This window comes from Vicugna pacos, chromosome 10 (genome assembly GCF_048564905.1).
Source record: "Vicugna pacos chromosome 10, VicPac4, whole genome shotgun sequence".
In the NCBI taxonomy this organism is placed as follows: Eukaryota; Metazoa; Chordata; class Mammalia; order Artiodactyla; family Camelidae; genus Vicugna; species Vicugna pacos.
Window position 1 is genome coordinate 64,538,451 of NC_132996.1, and position 24,758 is coordinate 64,563,208.

Below are 24,758 nucleotides of genomic sequence, written 5' to 3' on the forward strand. Positions count from 1 at the left end.
ACCAAGTGCAGTAAGGAAATGACCCTACAACTTGTACTAACCAGGGAGTGAAACAAGTGGAACTGAGTGATTTCTCCAGTTAACACAGCAAGTTCATGAGGAATAACATACGTGAGTTTTTGAATGATGTGTGTTCAATTTCTGTATAAGAGACAAACCTTTGCTTGATTTCATTGCCTCAGTAATATTATTATTTCCTTCAAAGCTGCACATGGAGAAAGAAATTCTTCCAATGGCCTTGAGAAATCATACCAGGGTGTCTGAATTTATTTTTCGTGGACTGACCCAGTCTCAAGAGCTGAGCTTGCTCTTATTTTTCTTTTTAGCTACAGTTTATATAACAACTGTGTTAGCAAATATTGCCATCATGGTCACCGTGACCTGTGACTCTCGCCTTCAGACCCCCATGTATTTTTTGCTCCGTAATTTGTCTATTGCCGATATCTGCTTTTCCTCCATCACAGCTCCTAAGGTTCTGGTGGACCTTCTGCAACAGAGAAAGACCATCTCCTTCAATGGCTGCTTCACCCAGATGTTTTTCTTCCATCTTATTGGAGGGGTGGATGTATTTTCTCTGTCACTGATGGCCTTAGATCGGTATGTGGCCATCTCTAAGCCCCTGCACTATGTGACCATCATGAATAGAGGCTGCTGCATTGGGTTAATAGTGGCCTCCTGGGTGGGGGGCTTTGTCCACTCCATCGTGCAGATTTCCCTGTTGCTCCCACTCCCCTTCTGTGGACCCAATGTCCTTGACACCTTCTACTGTGATGTCCCCCAGGTCCTCAAACTCACCTGCACTGACATTTTTATGCTTGAGCTGCTGATGATTTCCAACAATGGACTGCTCACCACACTGTGGTTTCTCTTCCTCCTGGTGTCCTATACGGTCATATTATTATTACTGAGGTCTCAAGCAGGGGAGGGCAAGAGGAAAGCCATCTCCACCTGCACGGCCCACATCACGGTGGTGACCCTGCACTTTGTGCCCTGCATCTACGTCTACGCCCGGCCCTTCACCGCCCTCCCCACCGATAAGGCCATCTCTGTCACCTTCACCATCATCATCCCTGTCCTGAACCCCATGATCTACACCCTGAGGAACAATGAGATGAAGTCAGCCATGAAAAGACTGAAGAGAAGACTCACGCCTTATGAGAAGGAATAATCTCATTATAGAGTGTGGATCAAGATGCAAGTATATGATGAACTATTTTCTTAAAATATTAGCTGAGATATATTGGGGCTCAACCATACATAGACAACTAGCTATACCAGGATGGCACAGACAAAAAGGACCAGGATCTTGGAACACTGGTGTTAAAAAGGAACACCAGCAGGAAGTTACACAAAAAGAGCAGAGTCCTTAAAGAGCAACTGACAGCAAGCAGAACACAAATGTGAACTATAATAGAACCTGGGTGTCCAGGCAACAGAGTAAAAGTAGCACTGCATTGTCCAGGCATGCAGCAGGTAGCAGGGACACCTATCTCAACACAGCAGGGATCCAGTGGCTAGGTCCCAGTTCAACAATAGACTATGATTATGAATTAATCATATGCTATGTATGAAACACTGTCTGCAAACATTCTTCGCTATCACTTCTGTCCTGTCAGCAACTTTGGACTGTCTGCTTAATTAAATCACCTATAAAATACACCGGCACCATCTGCCACAACCATTCAGGAAATGTAAAGTCTTGGTTTTTTTTTTAAGGGTTTCCGCTGCCTTTCATGCCCTGTGACTTTGTCAGAACTGGATGTGACCTGGGACTTACACAGGCCGATTTTGTAAACCCTTGGTGTGTACGTGACTACAGCAATGGTAAGACTCTGGAGCCACCTTTCCTACTTTGCCATAAGCTTGTGTGACTGCTTGAAAAAAGAAAAATCTACATCCAACCCAAAGAATACTTTTATTTTTCTTATTTGTACTTCTTTATCATTTCCTTATCACTGTGTATTTTAAAACCCCATAAAACTTCAAATTAGTAGATCGAATTCTCTTTTATAGTCCCAGTGTCTAGAATAGTGTCTGAGCTATAAATACGTTTCAAATATGTAGAAAGGAGTGGAATGAATGTATGTAAGAAGATGACACCAAATTCGACTGGATCTTAGATTTTTAGTATTTAAAACTGACTTTACTTCTTGAACAGATACTTCTTCATGGAAGCCAAAGGAAATGGAAATGATTAAATCAGAGTGTACTATAATCTGATACTCTAGGCTTTATACAGGACCACATTCCCTTATTTTAATTTATTGGGACCAGATAGGTTTCGCAATTTCAAATTTCTTCAATTTTAGAAAGATAACACAGTGCATGTATTTTCTACTACATCATTTTTCTCACTGGAAGCACCTGATACCCAAACACTTTAATCAATTTCTGCAATAAAGTATGTGAATATTCCCACTAAGTGCAATCAATAAAAACTACACATGGCCTCATATTAATTCAAATCAAATGTTGTGACACAAAATTGGTTCAGGTCAGATCAGATTTACTACCAAATGACTTTCTAAAAATCAGCATTCTTAGTTTGGAGATTTCAGAATGACTGGCAACAAATACAGAAATTGAGTAAGAGAGGATTATAGTAGGCAAGATATTTACATCCTAATCCCCAGAATCTGAGTGTGTGGTGTGTTACATGGCAAAGGAAATTAAGGTTGCAAATGGAAGTTTGCTAAGGATCTTATCTTCAAATAGGGAGGTTATCCTGGATCATCTGAGGAAGCCCAATGTAATCACCAAGGTCTCTAAAAGTAGAAGAGAAAGACAGGAGCGAAGGCTGGAGTAATAAATACAATATGAGAAGAATTTGGTTTTAAAGATGGAAGGGCCCACAACCAAGGAATGTGGCCAGCTTCTAGAAGCTAGATAAACCAAGGTAATGGACTCTCCCCTAGAGACTCCAAAAAGACCTATGTCAGATTTCTGACCTACAGAATTGTCAGATAATAAATTTATGTTGTTTTAAGCCACTAAGTGTGTGGTGATTTTGTTACAGCAGCCACAGGACACTCATGCAAGGGTGGTGCCTCAGTTGGAGATGAAGAGGCTGTGGGAGCCAAAAAGGAAAAGGAAGAGAAAGACAGACGCAAGGAAAAGGGGCTGGGGTAGGGAAGGAGACCAACCAAGGGACGGTGGCCACATGGTTCTCCCAAGAGCCGAGGAATAAGCTCTACACTCATGCACAAACCTCCAGTCCAAGTTCATGTGCTGGAGAAGCCAGCCCTAAGCCATCACCACTTTATGGACTCTGTGTAGGATGGAATGGGGCATTCGAATCTGAAGTAGAGGTCTAATTGAACACTCGCGAAATTCCACGAGTAGTTAACAGTGAGATCATGTCATACCAAGTGAATTTTTCCTATACTCCATGAAATGAGACACAGGGATGGAATTTCAAGTATTTTGTACAGAAACTATATTCACCATATTTTAATTGAAAATATCATCCACTTTAATAACAGCTACGTAGTTAAAAAAAAAGAATTGCTACTACATAACATGTACTCATTGATGATAAGACGCATCTTAATTTCAGGGACATCTAAATTTGAAGGAAAGAAAAATACCATCTTAGAATTTAAGAAACTCAATATTTAAAAATATAAGATAATCAGTCCCTGTCTCACACTCACACACTTACACACACACTTTTCCAAAGAGAGATGTAAAAGGCAAGCAAGTTTTATTTTGTCAACCTTATGTTTTCTGTTTGCTTTTTTAAAAATTTTTATTCTTTGGGGGGGTGGTAACTGGGTATTTATTTACTTATTTTAACAGAGGCACTGGGGATTGACTCCAGGACCTTGTACATATTAGGCATGCACTTTACCACTGAGCTACACCCTGCCCCCAATCCTATGTTTTAGGAGCACATAAAACTACCATCAATTCACTGGTACTAAACAGACTTTTTATAACTAAATTTTGACCATCTATAACACATTTATTATTTATATGCAGTTCATTCATTTCTTGGTATTAAAGGAAACTATGAAACTCCAATTTTTCTTCACTTTAGGGGACCAAAGATACTGCTACTACATTTCCTCGTTTTGGAAGTAATGAAAATATTTCTCTTATCTTATGGGAAGCTAATAAGACACTTGCTTCTAGGAATCATCCTTTTGTTCCCCCAAAGACCCAGGCACATTCAAGAGTTATACTTCTTTGGTTGAATACATAAACAAACACACCCTATGGACTTAGAGCTTATTAAGGAAAAGAAGCAAAGACTCAGAGCATTGAAATGTAGTTTTAAATTTTGAATGATGGAAGAGAGTATATAATTTCTATAGAAAATATAGATTACAAAAATTAACTAAAGGAAACAGAAAAAAATTTAAATAAATCAATAATTAAAGATGAATTTAAAAATTGCCAAAGATAGAGCCTCTGAAATGGTGCCAGGCCCACATAATTTTGTGGGTGATTTCCAATAAATATTCAACATTATTCTTAATTCTCAACTTTCTTATAAAATTTTGAAAGCGTCTTAACTCATTCTATAAGGACAACATAATCCTATTGATGAAATAGATAACTAGGTAATAGCACCTAATATATCTAATAATATTACGTATCTAATATATGTATACACACCAACCAGATCATTAAAGATACATATAAAATTCTTATAAAACATTAGCAAATTCCATAGCAATGTATTAAAATAACAACAAATCAAGACCCAGTAGAGTTTATACCAGAAATTCAAAAAGAAATATTAATGCAATTCACTGCAATACAGATTAGAAGAAGAAACAATGTGATTATCTCAGTGACACAGAAAATGTTCAGTACAATTCAACCCACATTGCTGGGGAACAAAACACCTGAGAAACCAGGAACTGAGGGGGGAAAATGTGCCATCCTGATAAAGAATATCAACAAGCACGAAATAGGAAATATTACACTTAATGATTAAAAATTAAAAATAATTTTTATTACTTCCATAAATGGACAACAGTGTCCACTATCACCACTAACATTAATCATTAAGCTTGAATTCACTTACAACTCAAAAACACAAGGAAAAAATATGAAATTTTATAAACTAGGGAAAGCTGGAGAAAAAAAGTCATTGTTCTCAGATATTGAGATGATACACCTAACATAATATAAAAGAGTTCACTGAAAGATCATTGAAAATACTAAAAGAATTCAACTAGGTGTTCACATATAAAATCAAATTACACACATCAGTGTTTTCCTGTACATCACCAATATTTGTGAGGAAAAAATAGTAGCACTATTTTAGGCAAAATGAAAGACCACATATCATGAAATGTAAAGACTTGATTTAATCATGCACACAACCATTAGAAATGCTTCTTGCAAACATCCACTTAAGAGCATATCAGAACTCACACAAAGGGAAGGGAAAGGCTCAGGATCAAAAATAGATACAAAGCAGAAAACCAGAGATTTGAATATTCCTCCACCAGTGGAAGGGTAAGCTGGATAAAAAATCCTCCCACCAGCAAAGATAACAATGACACTTGTCTGTCTCAACCTGAGGTCTGAGAAGAATAAAGATTATCTGTTCGAGAATTCAAGGTACAAGTCTAAGATTCAAGTTTTTATTGCCTCCATGAAATGGGGAACTCCAAAGGGAAGAGGTAACTAAGACTAACACAGGGTTAATAATGCCTTATGATGTCTGAAAGAAACAAATAAATATATGCCTTCTCTGAAGGAAAGCATACTGAACCTGAGCCTTCCAAGACTTCCACACAAACAGCTGAGCATGAATTCATTATTCAACATAAAAAAGCTGCATGCAGAAACAAGCCATTATTAGCAAAAATCAAAAGGAACAACCAAAACACAATCACTCAAGGACTTTGAATACTGAAGTAATCAGATAGAATGTACTGTAAATAAGGAGTTAAAAAAATAAAGGCTTTTTTTAATGAGCAAGAAAAAAAGGTAACAAAGCAGATTTATAAAAAGAATGAAACAGAACTTCTAGAAATGAAAACTATGATGAACTGAAGAAACTCCCTGAAACGAATCACATATAGACAAAGAGAACACACAGGAAGATGGTTAAGAGATTTAGAGAAAAAAATGAACAAATCTAATAAACAACAGATTTGACATGAGTTTCAGAATGAAAAAATAATACAAATGAGGAAGGGGCACTATTTTACTGGATATAATTCGGAAATTTCCACAATTGGTGAAAAATACAAATTCTCAGATTCATAACAAATCATCATGGAATACATAAGAAGTTATCCACATTTAGTCACACTGTAGCAAAACTGCAAATAACCAAAGTCAAAAAGTACATCATTTCTATACACTAGCACAAACTATCAGAAAGATAAATTAAGAAAACAATTCCATTTACAATTACATTGAAAGGATAAAATACCTAGGAATACATTTAACCAAGACGGTGAAAGATCTGTTCACTGAAAACCATAAGATACAGACGAAAGAAATTGAAGAAGGTACAAATAAGTGGGAAGATATTCCATGCTCATGGGTTGAAAGAATTAATGTTACAGAACGTCCATTGTACTCAAAGATATCTACAGATTCAGTGCAATTCCCATCAAAATTCCAAAAGCAATTTTTACAGACATAGAAAAAGACTATCCCAAAATTTGTGTGGTACCACAAAAAACCAAAGCAATTCTGAGAAAGAAGAACAAAGATAGAGACATCACACTTGTGATTTGAGACTATACTACAAAGCTATAGTAATCAAACAGCATAATACTGGCATAAAACAGACATATAGACCAACGGAACAGAATGAGACCCCAGAAATAAATCCATGAATGCACGATCAATTAATGTATGGGAAAAATCCAAGAATATGCAATGAGAAAAGGATGGTCTCTTCAATAAACGGTGTTGAGAAAACCGGATAACTACATGCATAATAATAAAATTAGACCCCTATCTTACACCACTCACAAAAATTAACTTGAATGGATTAAGTATTAAGACCTTAAATCATAAAACTTCGAGAAGAAAAATAAGAGGAAAACTCCTTGACAGTGGTCTTGGCAACGATTTTTTGGATATTACACCAAAAGCACAAGCAAAATCTAGTAAGTGGAGATATGTCAAGCTAAAAAGCTTCTGCATGGCAAAAGACATAACTGACAAATGAAAGGATAGCCTACAGAATGGGAGATAATATTTGCAAGCCATATACTAGATAAGACATTAATAACTAAGATATATAAAGAACTCGTACAACTCAACAGTAGGAAAACAAACAATCCAATTTAAAAATTGGCAGCCAAACTGAATAGATATTTTTCCAAACAAGACACACAAATGGCCGACAGGTACATGAAAAGGTGCTCTACATCACTAAGCATCAGAGAAATGCAAATCAAAACCACAATGAGCTATCACTTAACACCTATTAGAATGGCTGCCATCAAAAGAACAAGAGATACGTACTGGCAAGGATGTGGAAAAAAGGAAACTTTTGTGCAATGTTGGTGGAAATATAGATTGGTACAGCCACTATGAAAAACAATATAAACGTTCCTCAAAAAAATTAAAAATGGAACTACCATATGATCCAGCAAGTCCATCCTGGGTATATATCCAAAGGAAATGAAGTCAGAATGTGGAAGAGGTATCAGAACTCCCATGGTCATTGTAACGTTAGTCATAATATCTGAGATAGGGAAACAATCTAAGTGTCCATTGATGAATAAATGGATAAAGATGTGACTATATATATATATATATATATATATATATATGCAAATTTTATCAACCATAAAAAAAGAAGGAAATCCTGCCATTTGCAAAAACACGGATGGACCTTGTGAAATAAGTCCTAATGAAATAAGTCAGACAAAGAAAGACAAATACTGTACAATCTCATTTAAATGTGAAATCTAAAAATCTGAATTTATAGAAACAGAGATGCTTGCCAGGAGCTGGGGATGGGAAAAATGGGTAGATGTTGGTCAAAGAGCATAAACTTTCAGTTATAATATAAATACATTTTGAGGATCACAGTATGGTGATTATAGTTCACAGTACTGTGTTGTGTACTTGAAAGTTGCTAAGATAAACAACAAATTCATACTGTATAGCACAGGGAACTATATTCAATTATTTTGTAGTAACTTATGGTGAAAAAGAATACGAAAACAAATATATGTATGTTCATGTATGACTGAAGCATTGTGCTGTACATCAGAAATTGACACAACATTGTAAACTGACTATACTTCAATAATATATATATATATATATACACAAAAAAAAGAAAGTTGATGAAAGAGTAGATCTTAAATGATCTCACCACAAAAAAAAGAATTGGTATATACGTAAGATGATGGAGTTGTTAGCTAACATTACTAGGATAACCATTTTTGCAGTATATAAATGTATCAAGTCAACACATTGTATACCTTAAACATACACAATGTATGCCAATTATATCAAAATAGAGGTGGAAAAAATACCTATCTCAAACACACAATCTGTACCATGCAGTTTTTATCTTTGTAGACTAGTTGAATGTACAAAAACAAAATCGAAAAGCAGTTAAATTCATTATCATTCAGGGAAACAGTGAAATCAGATTCTATATAAGATGGAACCATCTAATAAACTGAGTTCAACTTAAATAACTACTGCAATTATGTGGACAGCTTTACGTTAGTACTTATCTGTTAGCTGTATCAAAATTGAGAAATTCCTTTGAGTAGACTGCCGGAAAACAGGAATACTGTGCATTCCCCAGACACCACCTAAGTCATGTTTCTCTACGTGAGGAGACTCATGAAACATAATCATCCAGTGTATAATCAGAAACTGGACTAATAGCAAATGATTTGAGGTCCAGCTCTCTTCTTCTAGCTTTTTGGCAATATAATTAAAACTCCTTTGTCTATGACATCCTCTGAGCCTTGCAAGCCATCAGAATTGGACCTTTTAAGTCTCCTGGGAACAGCAATTGGCATATTTTAACAAAGTTCTGATTGAGCCGTGGATAAAGTCACAGGGTTCATCTACTGCCTCTAAATAATTTGGACACCAACCAAAATGTGTCCGTGTGTGTGTGTGTACACATGTGGATGTCTCAGTGATTTTTAATAACTCCCACTGAAAATTCATCACCAGCAGCAGAATCAGGCACCTGACTTTCACTTCCTTGTCCAGTAATATTCCCTTTCCAACTTTTATATGAGTCCTGAGACTGAGGGATTTGTGCGAAGACAGGAACACAGTAAAAGATCCATGAAGATGTGATTCATTGAACCTGCCCTTTCTCTCCTGAAAGGAGAGAAAAGACACTACAATATTTATTCCTCCAAAGGCTTTATCTTCAGAAACAAAATTTTCAAGAATTAATGTCACCAGTGCTTTGTTCTGTACCCTACCTAATGGCATACAATTGGTACTTGGAGTTTCAGGATCAAAGGAATTAGGTAAAGACATTAAACTTCTAGCCAAGATTAAGCTTATGCATACTGAAATTGAGATGTTACTTTTGATTTTGTATAATTACTTTGACTTTAATATTTCTCAGTTATATTAAATGTTTCAGAGCCAAGATGATCGTCTCAGTGACAGACAAAAAAGGTAGGTGTTAGCCACTGGGAAGAGGGTTGTTGTGTTAAGAGGAATGCAGAAATGTAGTCCATTTGATGTGAGAGAAGGCATCATGCATTCATTGTGACACTGAGTTGCTTACTGGTGAGGCAACGTCAAACTAAGGTCAAAGTAAGTTGGATTTTCAGAGCTCCTTTCTGCCAAATTCTTATTTTCAAACTTTATCAAATGTTATTGTTATGTAAAATTAAATCATACATACATATATACATGTGTGTTTTTATGTTTACACACACATATATATATGATCAAAGGTTAAAAATAAAGACATTGTTTCTTCCATTCTATTTCCATCTCTTCCTTCCCTTCAGCCAAAACTAGAGTCATAATATATCCCATATAACTACAGAATTTTAATGATATTTCATTCAATTGAAAAAAACTCCCCTCCAAAATAATATATTCCATATGAAAGCCAAGTATAACATTAACACTTACTAAAAGATGGTGGTAAAATTAAACAAGTCAATTTTTACCTCTTCACATGTAGTAAAGCTCTCAAAAAACAGTGTTTTTTGTTACTGCTGAAAATCATAGCATCTCAGATCAAATCGCTCATCCCACCAAAATCTACTTCTCTTCTCATAACACATTTCACATTTTACCATGCACTATGTTCGTCAGTTTGCACAAATCACTCATTTTGTGAGGCTGTAAGCACTTTGACAATATGGTCCACTTTATCTATATGCATTTGAGGATTGCTAAATATAAGGAGGAACAAATAAAAGTATAAAATTTCCTAAGAATGATCAATAATAGCTTATGTAAAGAATGAGCATTATTCTGATGACACCTGTCTCTCCCTGATGTGTGACACCTCCACTCTTTTATCTTTGATCCACAAAAGGAAAGAAGCAGAGGAGAGTGTGCTTGATACAGTATGGAGCGCCCCTAGAAGTGAGTCACTGTATTTATTGCCTCCTTTGCATCCTTCGCAACAGTGATACATGATGAATAAATTCTAGAGATTTACTGTGCAACACTGTGACCACAGTTAACAATACTGCATTGTGCACTGTGACCACAGTTAAGTTTGTTAAGAAGGTAGCTCTCATGCTTGTGTTTTAACCACAATAAGAAAAATTATGCTTTTCTTTGAGATTCGGATTTATACATTCTTTCAATCTGCTTTCCAACAGCAAATTTAAAGTTTTTTAAGTCATGAAGCAAATAATGTCATTAGCATAGTCACAATAAGTCATCTGTGTGAAATAATAGGACACAATTTTAAGAAATTGGACATAAAAAAGCAAGAGCAAGGAAACTGACTCAAAGCACAGAACATTGTAATAAGAAACAGACAACACCTTTTTTTGGCAAGACAATAACCTCTTGAAGTCAATAGAATATTTGCTAATATGAGTATTAAACTTGTAGGGAGGGTGAGGGTATAGCTCAGTGGTTGAGTGAAGGCCTTTCATGCCTGAGGTCCTGGGTTTAATCCCCAGTACCTCCATTTTATAAAAAATGAATGACCTAATTACCTCCCCCACAAGAAAAAAGAAAAAATAGTAAAAAATGAATAAATAATAAATTTACATAAATAAACTTGTACACAATAAGTCCACAATTGTTGGAGTCATTTCTTACTTATCTTTAAGTACAAAGATATGATTTGAATACAAAAAAATGCTCCTGACAGCAATAAATTTGTGTGAAATTAAAAATAATAAAATTTAAAAGCTGAAATAAATTAATTAAATAAAATAAGCTATGTAAGTATCACCACTTAACACAAATGCTTATTTTTTCCAAAAAATAGTTTTTTCCTTTATTTTATTTAATTTTTTATATATATTTTTATTGAAGTATAGTCAGTTTACAATATTACATTAATTTCTGGTGTACAACACAATGCTTCAGTCATACAGGAACATACATATACTCATTTTCATATTCTTTTTCACCATAAGTTACTACAAGATATTGAATATAGTTCCCTGTGCTACACAGTATAAACTTGTTTATCTATTTTATGTACATTATTTAGTATATGCAAATCTAGAATTCCCAGTTTATTTCTTCCCACCTCCCTCCCCACCCCTGGTAACCGTAACTTTATTTCTATGTCTGAGTCTGTTTCTGTTTTGCAAACAAGTTCCTTTGTCTTTTTTTTTTTAGGTTCCACATATAAGTGATATCATATGGTATTTTTCTTTCTCTTTCCAGCTTACTTCACTTAGAATGGCAATCTCCAGGTCCATCCATGTTGCTGCAAATAGCATTATTTTATCATTTTTATGGCTGAGTAGTATTCCATTGTATAAATGTACCATAGCTTCTTTATTCAGTCATCTGTCAATAGACACAAAAGTTAGTTTTATGGGAAAAGAATTATTGAATGATTTTGCCTGTGATTTTTTGATTTGATCACTAAACAGATGGTAATCTTAAAAATTTGGACAACTCAACAAATTGCAACCACTACCACCACATGGGAAACATTCTGATTTGCATTCATAGCACTTAAGAAGAAAATGCACGTTCATATGAAATAGCTTGAAAGGAGAAAAAGAAGAAGATTCAATGGAGCTGGGAAACTGCTCCAGGGTAAAAGAATTTCTTTTCCTTGGCCTAACCCAGAATCAAGGACTGAGTTTGGTCTTATTTCTTTTCCTACTTTTGGTGTATGTGACCACTCTGCTGGGAAACCTCCTCATCATGGTCACCGTGACCTGTGACTCTCGCCTTCAGACCCCCATGTATTTTTTGCTCCGTAATTTGTCTATTGCCGATATCTGCTTTTCCTCCATCACAGCTCCTAAGGTTCTGGTGGACCTTCTGCAACAGAGAAAGACCATCTCCTTCAATGGCTGCTTCACCCAGATGTTTTTCTTCCATCTTATTGGAGGGGTGGATGTATTTTCTCTGTCACTGATGGCCTTAGATCGGTATGTGGCCATCTCTAAGCCCCTGCACTATGTGACCATCATGAATAGAGGCTGCTGCATTGGGTTAATAGTGGCCTCCTGGGTGGGGGGCTTTGTCCACTCCATCGTGCAGATTTCCCTGTTGCTCCCACTCCCCTTCTGTGGACCCAATGTCCTTGACACCTTCTACTGTGATGTCCCCCAGGTCCTCAAACTCGCCTGCACTGACATTTTTATGCTTGAGCTGCTGATGATTTCCAACAATGGACTGCTCACCACACTGTGGTTTCTCTTCCTCCTGGTGTCCTATACGGTCATATTATTATTACTGAGGTCTCAAGCAGGGGAGGGCAGGAGGAAAGCCATCTCCACCTGCACGGCCCACATCACGGTGGTGACCCTGCACTTTGTGCCCTGCATCTACGTCTACGCCCGGCCCTTCACCGCCCTCCCCACCGATAAGGCCATCTCTGTCACCTTCACTGTCATCTCCCCTCTGCTCAACCCTTTGATCTACACTCTGAGGAACCAGGAGATGAAGTCAGCCATGAGGAGACTGAAGGGAAGACTCGTGCCTTCTGACAGGGTATAGACCACCAGCTCACTCTGTCTCACCACCTTGAAAAATGTTGCTACATCAAATAAACTATATTTACTAAAGGATTTCTGATTAATTTTTATGTTTCTACTAAGATATACATGACTTACAAATTCAACAATGATGTAAAATAATGGATTTCATGTTATCAAAAAGTGGAGAAATCAAATAGTTTGCCAGAGAAGAGTTGCTTTTGCAATACAGCCTTGGAAGAAAAACAAATTTTTTTAATGGAAACCAAATACGCTCAGACAATTTTATCACATTGGATAGTTGCAGAGTTTTTTTCAGCTCTATGGGCTTATAATTGACACACAAAAATGGCATGTATTTAAGATGTACAACTTGATGTTTTGATATACATGTATACAGTGAGGTGGTCCTTGGGGGGAAATGAGTTAAGGTGGGATCTCTCTTGTCATTTCTTACAACTGCATGAGCATCTACACTTGTCTAAATAAATTTTTCAATTTAAAAGCAGCAAATATATACATATATATATATCCAGACATCCCCACTACATTCCTACACTGTTGACAGGGAGAGAACTGAGACATATCACAAAATAAAGTGGTTTGGCATTTGGATTTCATAAGGTCTTTCACAAAGTAATCACATCTTAATGAAGTAAACACATTCAAATTATATTCCTCCTCTGGCTCTATGATTTGAATAAGTTAAGTAACTATTATCTGAAGAGTCTTCCACCTGAAGCCCATGCTCCAGCGGTTGAGAGCAGGTGCCTTGAAGTTAGCACGGCTTGAATGAGAATGTGGACCTCCCCAACACTGAGTTCTGTGAAGGTCCTTACTCTGACCTTCCCCTGAAGCCCTGGCCCACTGGTCACCCTCCACTGCACTCCCTCAGCGCCCCGGCCTTGGCTCCAGCACAGCACGCAGGACCCTGTCTCCGATTCCTTGCTCTCTTTCTTCCTGTAGGATTGTGCTTTATTTATCGTTTTAACCCCAGCACCTGGTACAGCCAGTGGAACATAGAAAACACTCATAAAACAGGTTCGATTTAAAAAGTCAATGAATAACTATTGCCTCTCACTCATTTTTTGCTACTCAAATCACTGGAGAATACAGTTAAGAAAACAATGCATTAGTTTTCCTTCTCTGATAACATGACTCCCTAAAAGGGACATAAACCTATCAAGCTGCTTCAGAATACGCATATTCATTCAAAAGGATCAGAATGAAGAGGAAAACATTGTTCAACGTATCAATTTGGCTTTTATTTGCTTAATTATAATTATTTAGAATTGCTGGGCAATGGGTTTCTTTTCCTCTATTTCTAAAGGTAGATTATAGATCTTAAAATTTTTGAAATTAGAAAAATGTTCATGTCGTGGCACAAATCTCAGTCCACACATCAGACATGCAAAGGCCCTGAGGTGGTGGTGTGCCCAGACCACCCAAGAAACAGCAAGGAGGTCTTTGTAATTAGACAAGAGGAAGCAAAGAGAAGAGAGGGAGTACTGGAGTTCAGAGAGATGACTGGGCCACAGGACCAGGTCGTTAGGATCTTTCAGAGCATCGTAAGGATTCCAACTGTCACATTAAGTAAGATGGGCTTTGAAGGGCTTTGAAAAGTAGAAGAATTATGCATGTTTTGAGAATTGCAGGGGGAGGATGTAGCTCAGTGGTAGAGTGCATGCTTAACATACACAAGGTCCTGGGTTCAATCCCCAGTATCTCCTTTTTAAAAATCATCATCATCATCATCATCATCATCATCATCATCATTATTATTACTATTTAAAATAAATAAACCTAATTATCCCCCACAAAAAATTTTTTAAGATAAATAAATGTTAAAAAAAAAAAAAAGAACTGCAGGAGCTACAGTCATGAATAGACTAAAGAGGGGTAAGGAAAAAAACGAGACCAGTCAAGACGTGCTCACAGAAGAAGTAATGAAGGCATGACTTAGGGTAGTAAGGGCGGAGGTGGTGAGAATCTTGAAAACCTTTGAAGGTCAAGCAAGTGGGATTTGCTGAGGGAGCCAGCGTGGATTCCTGGCTGCAAGTGTTTTCTGTGAGAACCCCATCATCCGCTTTGATCATCAACCCACCAAGATCTCCTTGAAGCTCACCTGCATACCTCTTCCGATCCAAGGGTTCCTTCCAATACTCATGGGTCACACTTCAAAATCTCCCCACAGGGATGAAACTGCCTATGGAAGTTGTTCACAATACCTAAGAATAGACATTTATTTCCCAAGAGGAAAATTACCAAAGGGAAACATCGGGGTAAGGGGACATCCTGGATAAGCCAGCCCGACAGGACTCTTGCTGAAGGCAGACCAGGGCGATTAGACATGGCCTGGGGGATGGCACCTGAGGCACCTGCTGAGATGTGGAAGGTGGTCAGGCATGGAGGCTGGAGAATTCTGGCTAAAGTGACTTTGCAGGGGTTTTGCTAAAATTGGACAATGCCGAGACAAACATGGAGGTCCAAAAGTCAAGGCCTCATTAAAAAATTTGGGGGAGGCTCAACGTTGGTTGATTGGTCAAGGAGAGAATCTTTATCACTGCTAGAAAATTATAGACCCTAGACAAAGTGTGTGTTCCTAAGTGCATGTGCCAGAGTAGCCTGTTAATTACTCCCACTGAAACAGCCTCTCCATCAGCAGAATTTTTCCACAGCCACATCCAACTATATTCCCCCTGATAATTCCCACACTAGTGTTGGGATTAAGGAACTGGTAAGTATGATGGGGCCCTGGGAATCAGTATGAAGAACCAAGATAATATGTTTCCCTGAGTCTGCCCTTTTCCACATAACGGCAGAAGAAAGCCATTGAAATCACTGCCTGCAAAGGGATATTTAACAGACTATTCTAAAGCTGAATGATTATATATGATAATATTCTAAAGCTGGGAACATTATATATGATGCTGAAGTCCTGGAAATAAGTTTGGAGATCTTAGGTAAGAGGCATGACTCTAAGTATGTATGTCCGTGGTGCTGGATGCTTATGCATAAGAGTGAGAAAATAAGAGTGAGGAAAACTGAAATCTAGATGTAATTGTTAATATTTATAGGTATATTTTGACTGCAAATAATGTAATGAGTACCCCAGATGCTGCATTCCAGGATGAGCCTTCAGTGACAGACAGCATAGACAGGAAATATTAGCAAGGAAGACATTGTGAAACGAGAGACATAAAAATAAGTCCAGTTAGGAATTGGGAAAGGGCAGTTTTTGTTTTCTGGCACCCCTGGAATTATACAAAAAAGAGATTTTTCTGATTGCTCTAGACGGACCTCCTCAGACTGAAATCTTCAGATCTGATGCTAAATTCAAAACTAGAGAGAAAAACATAATTTTTCAAACCCTCCAAAAAAATTGAAAGACTAACACAATGAACGTCTACATACTCTTCCTTAGATTTACCAAAAAAAAAAAAAAAGGTACAGCAATGATTTTTTTCCTGTCTTTCCACGCCTACATGTTTGCATCTTTCCATTCCAGCCAAACTTCCCATTCCCAAGCAGCTTTCGTATATTCAAGGGGGTCCCCTGAAGCCAGAGCTCCCTTTCCATCCCTTCCCATCTGGCCCAGATGTAAACGTCACCTCCCCACACAGGATTCTCTGATCCTCTTAATGAGAAATCATCCTTTCCTCACACACAACTCTTCATCTGTCCTTGGGGGTCCCCACCGCTCCCATATTGCTATTACGTTTGAATCCATTTTCCGTTGGTTTGGGGTTATATTCCCTTCTCTCAAATAACCTAGAACTCGGCCAGGTTTCCCTCAATACTTGCTAAGTAATTAGGTGGATTCAAAATAGCAGAAAAATAGAGCAGAATCTGGACGATGTTGTCTGAATGACCAAAGGCAGTTTGTGAACATGGGACCTATTCCTTTCCGATAAAGGGGTCTGACTTGGGGCCCAGGGTAACTTCCAGCCAGGTCATGGTCTGTTATTTACAACGGCGGCCCTATGGAAGGCCTTTGTAAGTAGGATGGATTCCCTCAATTTCTCTGCTAACTAAGTGGAGCTGGCATTTTCGAGTGATCATTTCCTCTCTCTTTAAACTAGTCAGGATTGATGACAGCTTCCATTTAGTTCCGTACATTCCATTTATTAATAAGCCTCCAGTGTTGACGTTACTCAGCAGAGCTGTAATCACAGCAGAAAACCTGTGTGCTGAGATGGTTGCATATGTTAATTCACTGAATCCTCATAACATCCCTGGGAGGTGGGTGTGATGGCCCCCACTCCATGGATGAAGAAGTGGAGGCTCGGGGAGGTCTCTCACTCACCCAAATCGCACAGTGGCAGGACTTGCACCCAGGTGGTTCTCACTGCAGAGACCACGCATTAGACATCCCTGGTCTGCTCAGATGATGTCACACAAGAAGCCAAAACAAGCAGGCACCTTGTTTCTCAGGGCCACACAGTCCCCACCTTCTGGGCTGCTCTGGTTACCACTGAAAGATAAACATCTTCTGTTTTATTCTTTAAACGGAGGTACTGGGGAGGTACCCAGGAACTTGTGCATGCTAAGCATGTGCTCTATACCACTGAGCTGTACCCTCCCCCCACCAAGAGAAATATTTTCCATTTTCCTCAAAACAGGAGGTTTTGATGAAGTTGTAGAGTACACGTTCTGGGAAATATTCAGCTCCTCCAAAAGGTTGTCAGGATATTTAAAAAAGTTGTGTGTCTGTGAGAGTTACTAACCCAGCGTTTTTCTTGAAGGTGACACAATCATTGTAGATGAAGCGATGTTCTGAGTACTGATGCTTTACATAGATTACTTCATTGCATCCTCACAAGGAAGCCTGAGGCCAAAGGGGTGAAGTCACTTGCCCATGTTTGCACAACCGGCAAGTGTCCAGCTGGGATCTGAACAGGCTGTGTGAGCCAGCGTCCCCCAGGTCCCTGCCACATGCTGCGGTACCTCTCAGTGGCTTTTTAAGTTTTCCATACTAAGCAGGCTTTGGACAAAACTGCAAAAAACGGAGGAATAGGACTTGAAGGGGAAGTGAGCTGAGGGAAAAGAAGTATCTTCATTTGAACTGAAAAAATAAACCCCAAAATGAGGAGGGAAGTGACTTTAACCTTCCTTGTGTTTCTGATTATAGTAAGAAAAGGGAGATAAACTGCAAAGAAAGAAATTAAGATCCATTTTAAGGATTCGCACACACACACACAAAAAGATAGGACTTCAAAAGCCATAAGATTATATGGTAAGTGTACGTTTAGCATTTTAAGAAACTGCCGAGCTTTTGAAGGGCGATTGGACCATTTTATGCTCCCACCAGAGTTCCAGTTCTTCCACATTTCTGCCTGCTCTTCATAGAGCTGTCTTTTTCATTTTAGCCGTTCTAATCGGTGTGTGCTGTTAACTCGGTGTGGCTGCCATTTACATTTCCCCAGTGATAAACGGCGGTGAGCATCTTTTCACGTGCTTACTTGCTATCCCTACGTCTTCTCCTTGAGGTGTCTGTTCAAACCATTTGTCCTTTTTTTATATGTATAATTTATTTATTTGGGGGACAGTGATTTATTTTTAATGGAGGTACTGGGGATCGAACCCAGGACCTCGTGCATGCTAAGCATGTGCTCTACCACTGAGCTATATCCTCCTCCCTGACCCTTTTCTTTTATTGGGTTTTTTTTCCCTTATTCTTTAAGAGTGACAGCCATTCTACTCCTGGATACTTGCCCGAATGAAATGAAAACATGTGTCCACATGAAGACCTGTGCACAGATGTTTACAGACGCTTTGTGTGTAAGAATCCAAAACTAGAAACAACCCAAACGTTCAACAAGTGAGTGGATAAGCAAACTGGTATATCCATGCAATAAAAAGGAACAAATCTTGTCCTACACCACAACATGGATAATTTTTATAAGTGAAAGAAGTCAAACAAAAAGAGAGTACGTATGGTAGGATTCCCATTCATAGACAATTCCAGAAATCAAGACTAATGTATAGTGACGGAAAGCAAGCAGCTCCGTGGTTGCCTGAAGAAGGAGGGCAGAGGGGACAGATTATAAGGGGTCAGGAGGACACTCTGGGGTGATAAATAGGTCACCTGTCTTAACTACAGTGATGATGCCATGGGAATATGCTTATGTCAAAACCTATCAAAGTGTCCACTTCAAGTGCAGGAGTCTATGTGTCAATGACAGCTCAAAAAAATTTTTAAGAAATAAATCAGAGAGACGAACAGAAGCTCTGATTACACTTTCATTTCTATTGTTGTTATTTCAACAGCCAGTGGTTTTGGTACATAAAGTAGTTTAAAGTGAAGACAGAAACAAAGAAATCCCATTAAGGAAGACTAGAGCAATAGAGAGGAATTTTATGGCCGTAAGATTTTCTTATTTTCCATAGGATTAAATTTGTGGTTTTAAAAAAGAAAGGAGTGATTTGTAGAATTCAGTCCAAAGAAAACCATTCTGCAGGGAGTGGTTCTTAAACCATTTAAATGCGGCACCCAGTCTGAACTTAGAACTTATATATTTAGAACATTATTTTATGCATTTTCTAAAATATTTATAATTTACAGAAGAAAGAATTGTTAAATGCACGCTGTGTAATAAGATACCACTTTGCACATGATAGCAATACTTCCAGCTCTTCAGTGGTGATAATACCTCATTAGTTTTTAGACCTAACATCTGGCTCTATAAACCTGAATCTATAAAGGAGAGTAAACACTTTGTGAAACAACATTTTTAATTTTTTCCAACTACAGAGGAAGAGAATATGATTCAGTGGAGCTGGGAAATGGCACCAGAGTAAAAGAATTTATCTTCCTGGGACTTACTCAGTCCCCAGACCTAAGCTTGGTCTTATTTCCTGTTTTGTGTTTTGTGTACATGACAACTCTTCTGGGAAACCTCCTCATCATGGTCACCGTGACCTGTGAGTCTCGCCTTCACACCCCCATGTACTTCCTGCTCCGCAATCTAGCCATCCTGGACATCTGCTTCTCCTCCATCACTGCTCCCAAGGTCCTAGTAGACCTCCTGACCAAAATAAAGACCATATCATACACAAGCTGCATGACGCAGATGTTTTTCTTCCACCTCCTCGGTGGGGCAGATATTTTTTCCCTCTCTGTCATGGCCTTTGACCGCTACATGGCCATCTCCAAGCCCCTGCACTACGTGACCAGATTGAGCAGGGGGCGATGCACTGCCCTCATTGTGGCCTCCTGGGTAGGGGGCTTTGTCCACTCCATCGTGCAGATTTCCCTGTTGCTCCCACTCCCCTTCTGTGGGCCCAATGTTCTTGACACGTTCTACTGTGATGTCCCTCAGGTCCTCAAACTCGCCTGTACTGACACCTTTGCCCTTGAGCTGCTGATGATTTCCAACAATGGCTTGGTCACAACCCTGTGGTTTATCTTCTTGCTTGTGTCCTACGCAGTCATCCTCATGATGCTGAGGTCCCAGACAGGGGAGGGCAGGAAGAAAGCCATCTCCACGTGCACCTCCCACATCACAGTGGTGACCCTGCACTTTGTGCCCTGCATCTACGTCTACGCCCGGCCCTTCAATGCCCTCCCCACGGATAAGGCCATCTCTGTCACCTTCACTGTCATCTCCCCTCTGCTCAATCCTATGATCTACACCCTGAGGAACCAGGAGATGAGATCAGCCATGAGGAGACTGAGGGGAAGACTCGTGCCTTCCATAGTGGGATAGAGTAAGACTCTCCAACCTCTTCATCAGCAAAGACTCCTTTCATTGTTCTTTCCACAGAGTCGTATTTATTTACCCAAATATATTGTCAATAGACCAGTTACACGTACTAGGTAACAATTTATTTTTCATTTTAATATGTTACTGATAACCCAAACTATTGATAAGCATGAGTATCTAATGTGATAGATCTGAGCTGATTGATGTATTTCCACTCAAAGACCAAAGTAATGATGTGTCAAACATGAAAACTATATGGCAGGTGTAGAGACTGACTGAATCCAACCCCTTTTTCAAGAGGTCAGTAAACAGAAGACTAAAGATAAAGTGATTTGCTCAAGATCTTGCATCGAGTTAGTTACAAAGACAAGTCTTCAGATAATTAATTGCTCTTCTACCAAATGAATGTAATTTATTACATTACTGGGCCTGCCCATGCCAAACTGCAATCTTCTTCTAGAAAGATCTCACGATCAGTGCTCTGAAGTACACACATATGAGTACATATGGTCTATCACAGATTAAGAAAGTTTTTCTGCTTTGGTAAACTTCATATGGTCTTATGACCTATTAAGAACCTCAAAGGGACATAATTGTGGTCCCCCCACCCCCGCCAGATTCCTATCAGGAATGAAGAAGCTTGGGAAGAGTTCCCATAATGGCCTCAAGGGATTTATCTTATGCGGAACTAGACATGCCAGATCCACATCCTCATGTTAAGTTTAGACAAAAGCAGACAACCTCAGGGATCCTACACAAAGAACCATTAGTCACATTATCCAAGAACTGGTTTTCAGCTGCAGTCTTCTGCAAATCTCAGATTGGCTTCCACTGAGGATTTCCATTCTTCCCACTGGAGACAGAGGAGGTGTTAGAGAAGATAAACTCTAACCAGTCTGTCTATTTTTCCATTTGTTAGTTAGTGAAGAGGCAGTACAGGTGAGTGTTTTTTGTCTGGAACAACACGATTAAAAAAGTAAAGTAAAAAGTGAAACATAGTGGTTGAAAGCTCTAACTTCAGAGTCATACAGACCTGGGTCCAAACCCTACCTCTGTTCTCCACCAACTGTGATATCTTGAGTTATTTTAACTCTTAACAGATCATAGTTCACCTACACAAATGTACTTACACTGTCCGTCTCATGGAGTTATTGTGAGGGATAGAAAAAGATGGTATATATGAAACACACAATGTCTGGCAGAGAATAAATGCTCAAAGGCAAATGGAGAAATTTTTTTAATCGAAGTATAGTCAGTTTACAATGTTATGTTGGTTTCTGGTGTACAGCCTAGTGACTCATATATATATATATATATATATATATATATGTGTGTGTGTGTGTGTGTGTATATATACATATATATGTATGTATGTGTATATATATATGTATGTATGTATGTATGTATGTATGTATGTATATATATATACACACATACACACACTCCTTTTCATATTCTTTTTCATTATAGTCTGTTACAAGGTATTGAATTTAGCTCCCTGGGCTCTACAAGTTATCTATTTTATATATAGTAGTTAGTATCTGTAAATCCCACACTCCCAATTTATCCCTCCACTGACCCCATCTTCCCCTTTGGTAACCATAACTTTGTTCTCTGTGTCTATGAGTCTGTTTCTGTTTTGTAAAGTAGTTCATTTGTGTCATTTTTTATAGTCCATGTGTAAGTGATATATGGTATTTTTCTTTCTCTTTCTAGCTTACTTCACTTAGTATGACAATCTTCAGGTCATCCATGTTGCTGCAAATGGCATTATTTTATTCTTTTTATGGCTGAGTAGTATTCCACTTATATATATACTCAGGTAGTTCTGGTCTCTGGACTCCCTAAGCTTTTCTTTATGAACTTGCCTATGAAAAAATGCATACCACAAATCACCTTATGAACCATTTCATGCAAATATGTCCTTTCTTTTACTTTCTGTCTCTTTTGACTCACTCAGATCATAGTTTTATCACTATGTCAGAACTTGATGGCACCAAAGACCTGTGGAGTCTGAACACTGTATCTCAGAAGCATAATCCCACGAAAGCAGGAACTCAGGAACCCCGGCCACAACATTGTCCCTGACACTTCCTCAAACTATATCTAAACATGCAATATAATCTGATTCAATAATTCAGAGGAAAGGGAAAGCAGTTGCATCTCATTACACAAAGATATATTTTTTTATCTGGATGACATAAAATCACAAGCTGGGCTGCATTTTTCTCATTTAAATCAGTTTTTATTATTTCTTAAGCTCTGCTGCAAAGAATCATAGAAAATTCAACAGACTCTGGGCATAGATAGCTTTAAAACTACCCTGTCCTACTTTACTCCCTTGAATCAAACATTTTCATGATAAGCATCTCTGGGTACTCATGGACCATATAACACAAAAAAAAATTCTGAAGTAATTAAATTGATGAGTATCAAGAACTGCCACCATGCTTCCTCCTTAGGTTCTAAGTGAGCCAAGGATCCCCGAGATGCAGACGAAAATAATTACATAGGGACAATGTACATGTCATATTAAACAGAAATTGTATGTATAAATCTACACCATCCAGTCCCTGAGAGCTACCCTGACAGTAGCCACAGAGGTTTGATTTTTCTATTGTTACCCTCTTGCTTCAGTTTCATTCCCCCAGCTGATTGCAAGCAAAGCAGTTCTGATGAGGAGGGAAGCTGCACAGTCCATGGAGTGGTTTGACACGACACTTTCTACCTCAGCCAAGGGGGCTAAGGCACTGTCTCATACGGTTCCTCTAGAGAAAAGTCTATGCCCTGGACATGCACTTAGTGTCTCTGCGCGTACGTGTGAGATGGGGCAGAGAAGAGATGAGGGAGGAGGAGAGAGATGGAGGAGGAGCGCTTGGCGACTTTTTAATGACTCCCACAAGAGCACCATTGAATTGGCCACTCAGCTTCCACATTCATTCCCAGCAATATTCCCTCTGCTAATTCCTTTATTAGGCTTGTGGCTGAGGGACCAATAGAGGTGGCCAAGGTACTGTAAGGCAACGTGGAAGAGTCAGAATGATGTGATTCCCTGAGGCTGCCTTTTCCCACCTGAAGGAAAAACAACAAAATCACTAGCCTTAAGGTAGGCAGTCCACTACGCAGAATTTCCCCAGAACCTACTCCTTCTGAGATGCAGTTGGAGTATCACAAGAGGATCGATTTTTCACCTGGAGACTGAGTCCGTTGGTGCTGGTGGGTGTGAACTTCCGAAACTGAAAAGCTCTTTGTGTTGATGTTTTAGAAACCCTGCAAGTGTACAGACGTTCCTATTGAAACTAAAGCTCTTAATGAAGCAAAGCGGTAGTTTTTCACTATTAGGAAGAGGGGACTTGAGTCTTGCAAAATAGAAGAAGGTCAGCTGGCCCAGGGGAGGTGATGCACTTTACTTGGTAGGATGTTGAGGTTTGAACTGTTCTGAAGGTACTTGAGAAGGTGCTGATATCCCCAGCTCTCAGAAGGTTGACTGCTTTGGAGAAACAGCGCTTAAAGACAACAGTTCCTGAATTCAGTATATGCAGTCTGGCCAGCTTTGCTTCTTGGCTGAGAATGGAATTTGAGGGGCTTCGAGCAAGGTGTTTTAATGGCTAGCTTATCTGTGCCCTCATGTGCTACTGAATATGAATAATGCTTCTAAAACTTTTAGAAATTCAATCAAGACTAGAGGCTGTTCAGTATTGGGAAAGAGGAAACGGACATGGGAGACCTGGCAGAGATTCAACTCAGTGAAGAGGACAGAGCAGCATTCTTAGTAGGAACCTGGGGTGTCCAGGTAACCCTCAGTTTGTGGGCTCTGTCCACAGTGTTTGATAAGCTTGTTTCCAAAGGGTGGTTCCCTTTTGGGTGATTTCTAAGAAAGCCTCGTGATCCTACTTCTGACTTTGCAAAAACACATAAAACTGTATTCCTTTATCCACTCTCCCTTCTTCCCTCTTTACTGTGCTTGGGTTTCAGTGCAATG

General features: G+C 38.7%; 3 protein-coding genes and 1 non-coding gene across 4 annotated transcripts; all 4 read left to right on the forward strand.

Moving 5' to 3' along the window:
* The first annotated feature begins 232 nt into the window (after positions 1–232).
* On the forward strand, positions 233–1,168 carry LOC140699063 (olfactory receptor 4D10-like). Its single transcript, XM_072970844.1, has one exon. It carries the CDS (start codon positions 233–235, stop codon positions 1,166–1,168), a length of 936 nt encoding a protein of 311 aa, XP_072826945.1.
* A 9,846-nt stretch (positions 1,169–11,014) lies between these two features.
* Positions 11,015–11,086, forward strand: TRNAE-UUC (transfer RNA glutamic acid (anticodon UUC)). The gene has a single exon. It is a non-coding gene; the product is annotated as a tRNA-Glu (tRNA).
* Positions 11,087–12,120: 1,034 nt separating this feature from the next.
* Positions 12,121–13,111, forward strand: LOC102528176 (olfactory receptor 4D10). The gene has a single exon (XM_006219949.3). The coding sequence runs from the start codon at positions 12,157–12,159 to the stop codon at positions 13,090–13,092; it is 936 nt and encodes a 311-aa protein (XP_006220011.3). The 5' UTR covers positions 12,121–12,156; the 3' UTR covers positions 13,093–13,111.
* A 6,733-nt stretch (positions 13,112–19,844) lies between these two features.
* LOC102542657 (olfactory receptor 4D11) lies at positions 19,845–20,779 on the forward strand. Its single transcript, XM_031691097.2, has one exon. It carries the CDS (start codon positions 19,949–19,951, stop codon positions 20,777–20,779), a length of 831 nt encoding a protein of 276 aa, XP_031546957.2. The 5' UTR covers positions 19,845–19,948.
* The last annotated feature ends 3,979 nt before the right edge of the window (positions 20,780–24,758 follow it).

Bases quoted from the DNA above. Each gene is read 5' to 3' on its own strand.
- LOC140699063 (XM_072970844.1), top strand. From the start codon at position 233: ATGGCCTTGAGAAATCATACCAGGGTGTCTGAATTTATTTTTCGTGGA.
- LOC102542657 (XM_031691097.2), top strand. From the start codon at position 19,949: ATGACAACTCTTCTGGGAAACCTCCTCATCATGGTCACCGTGACCTGT.
- LOC102528176 (XM_006219949.3), top strand. From the start codon at position 12,157: ATGGAGCTGGGAAACTGCTCCAGGGTAAAAGAATTTCTTTTCCTTGGC.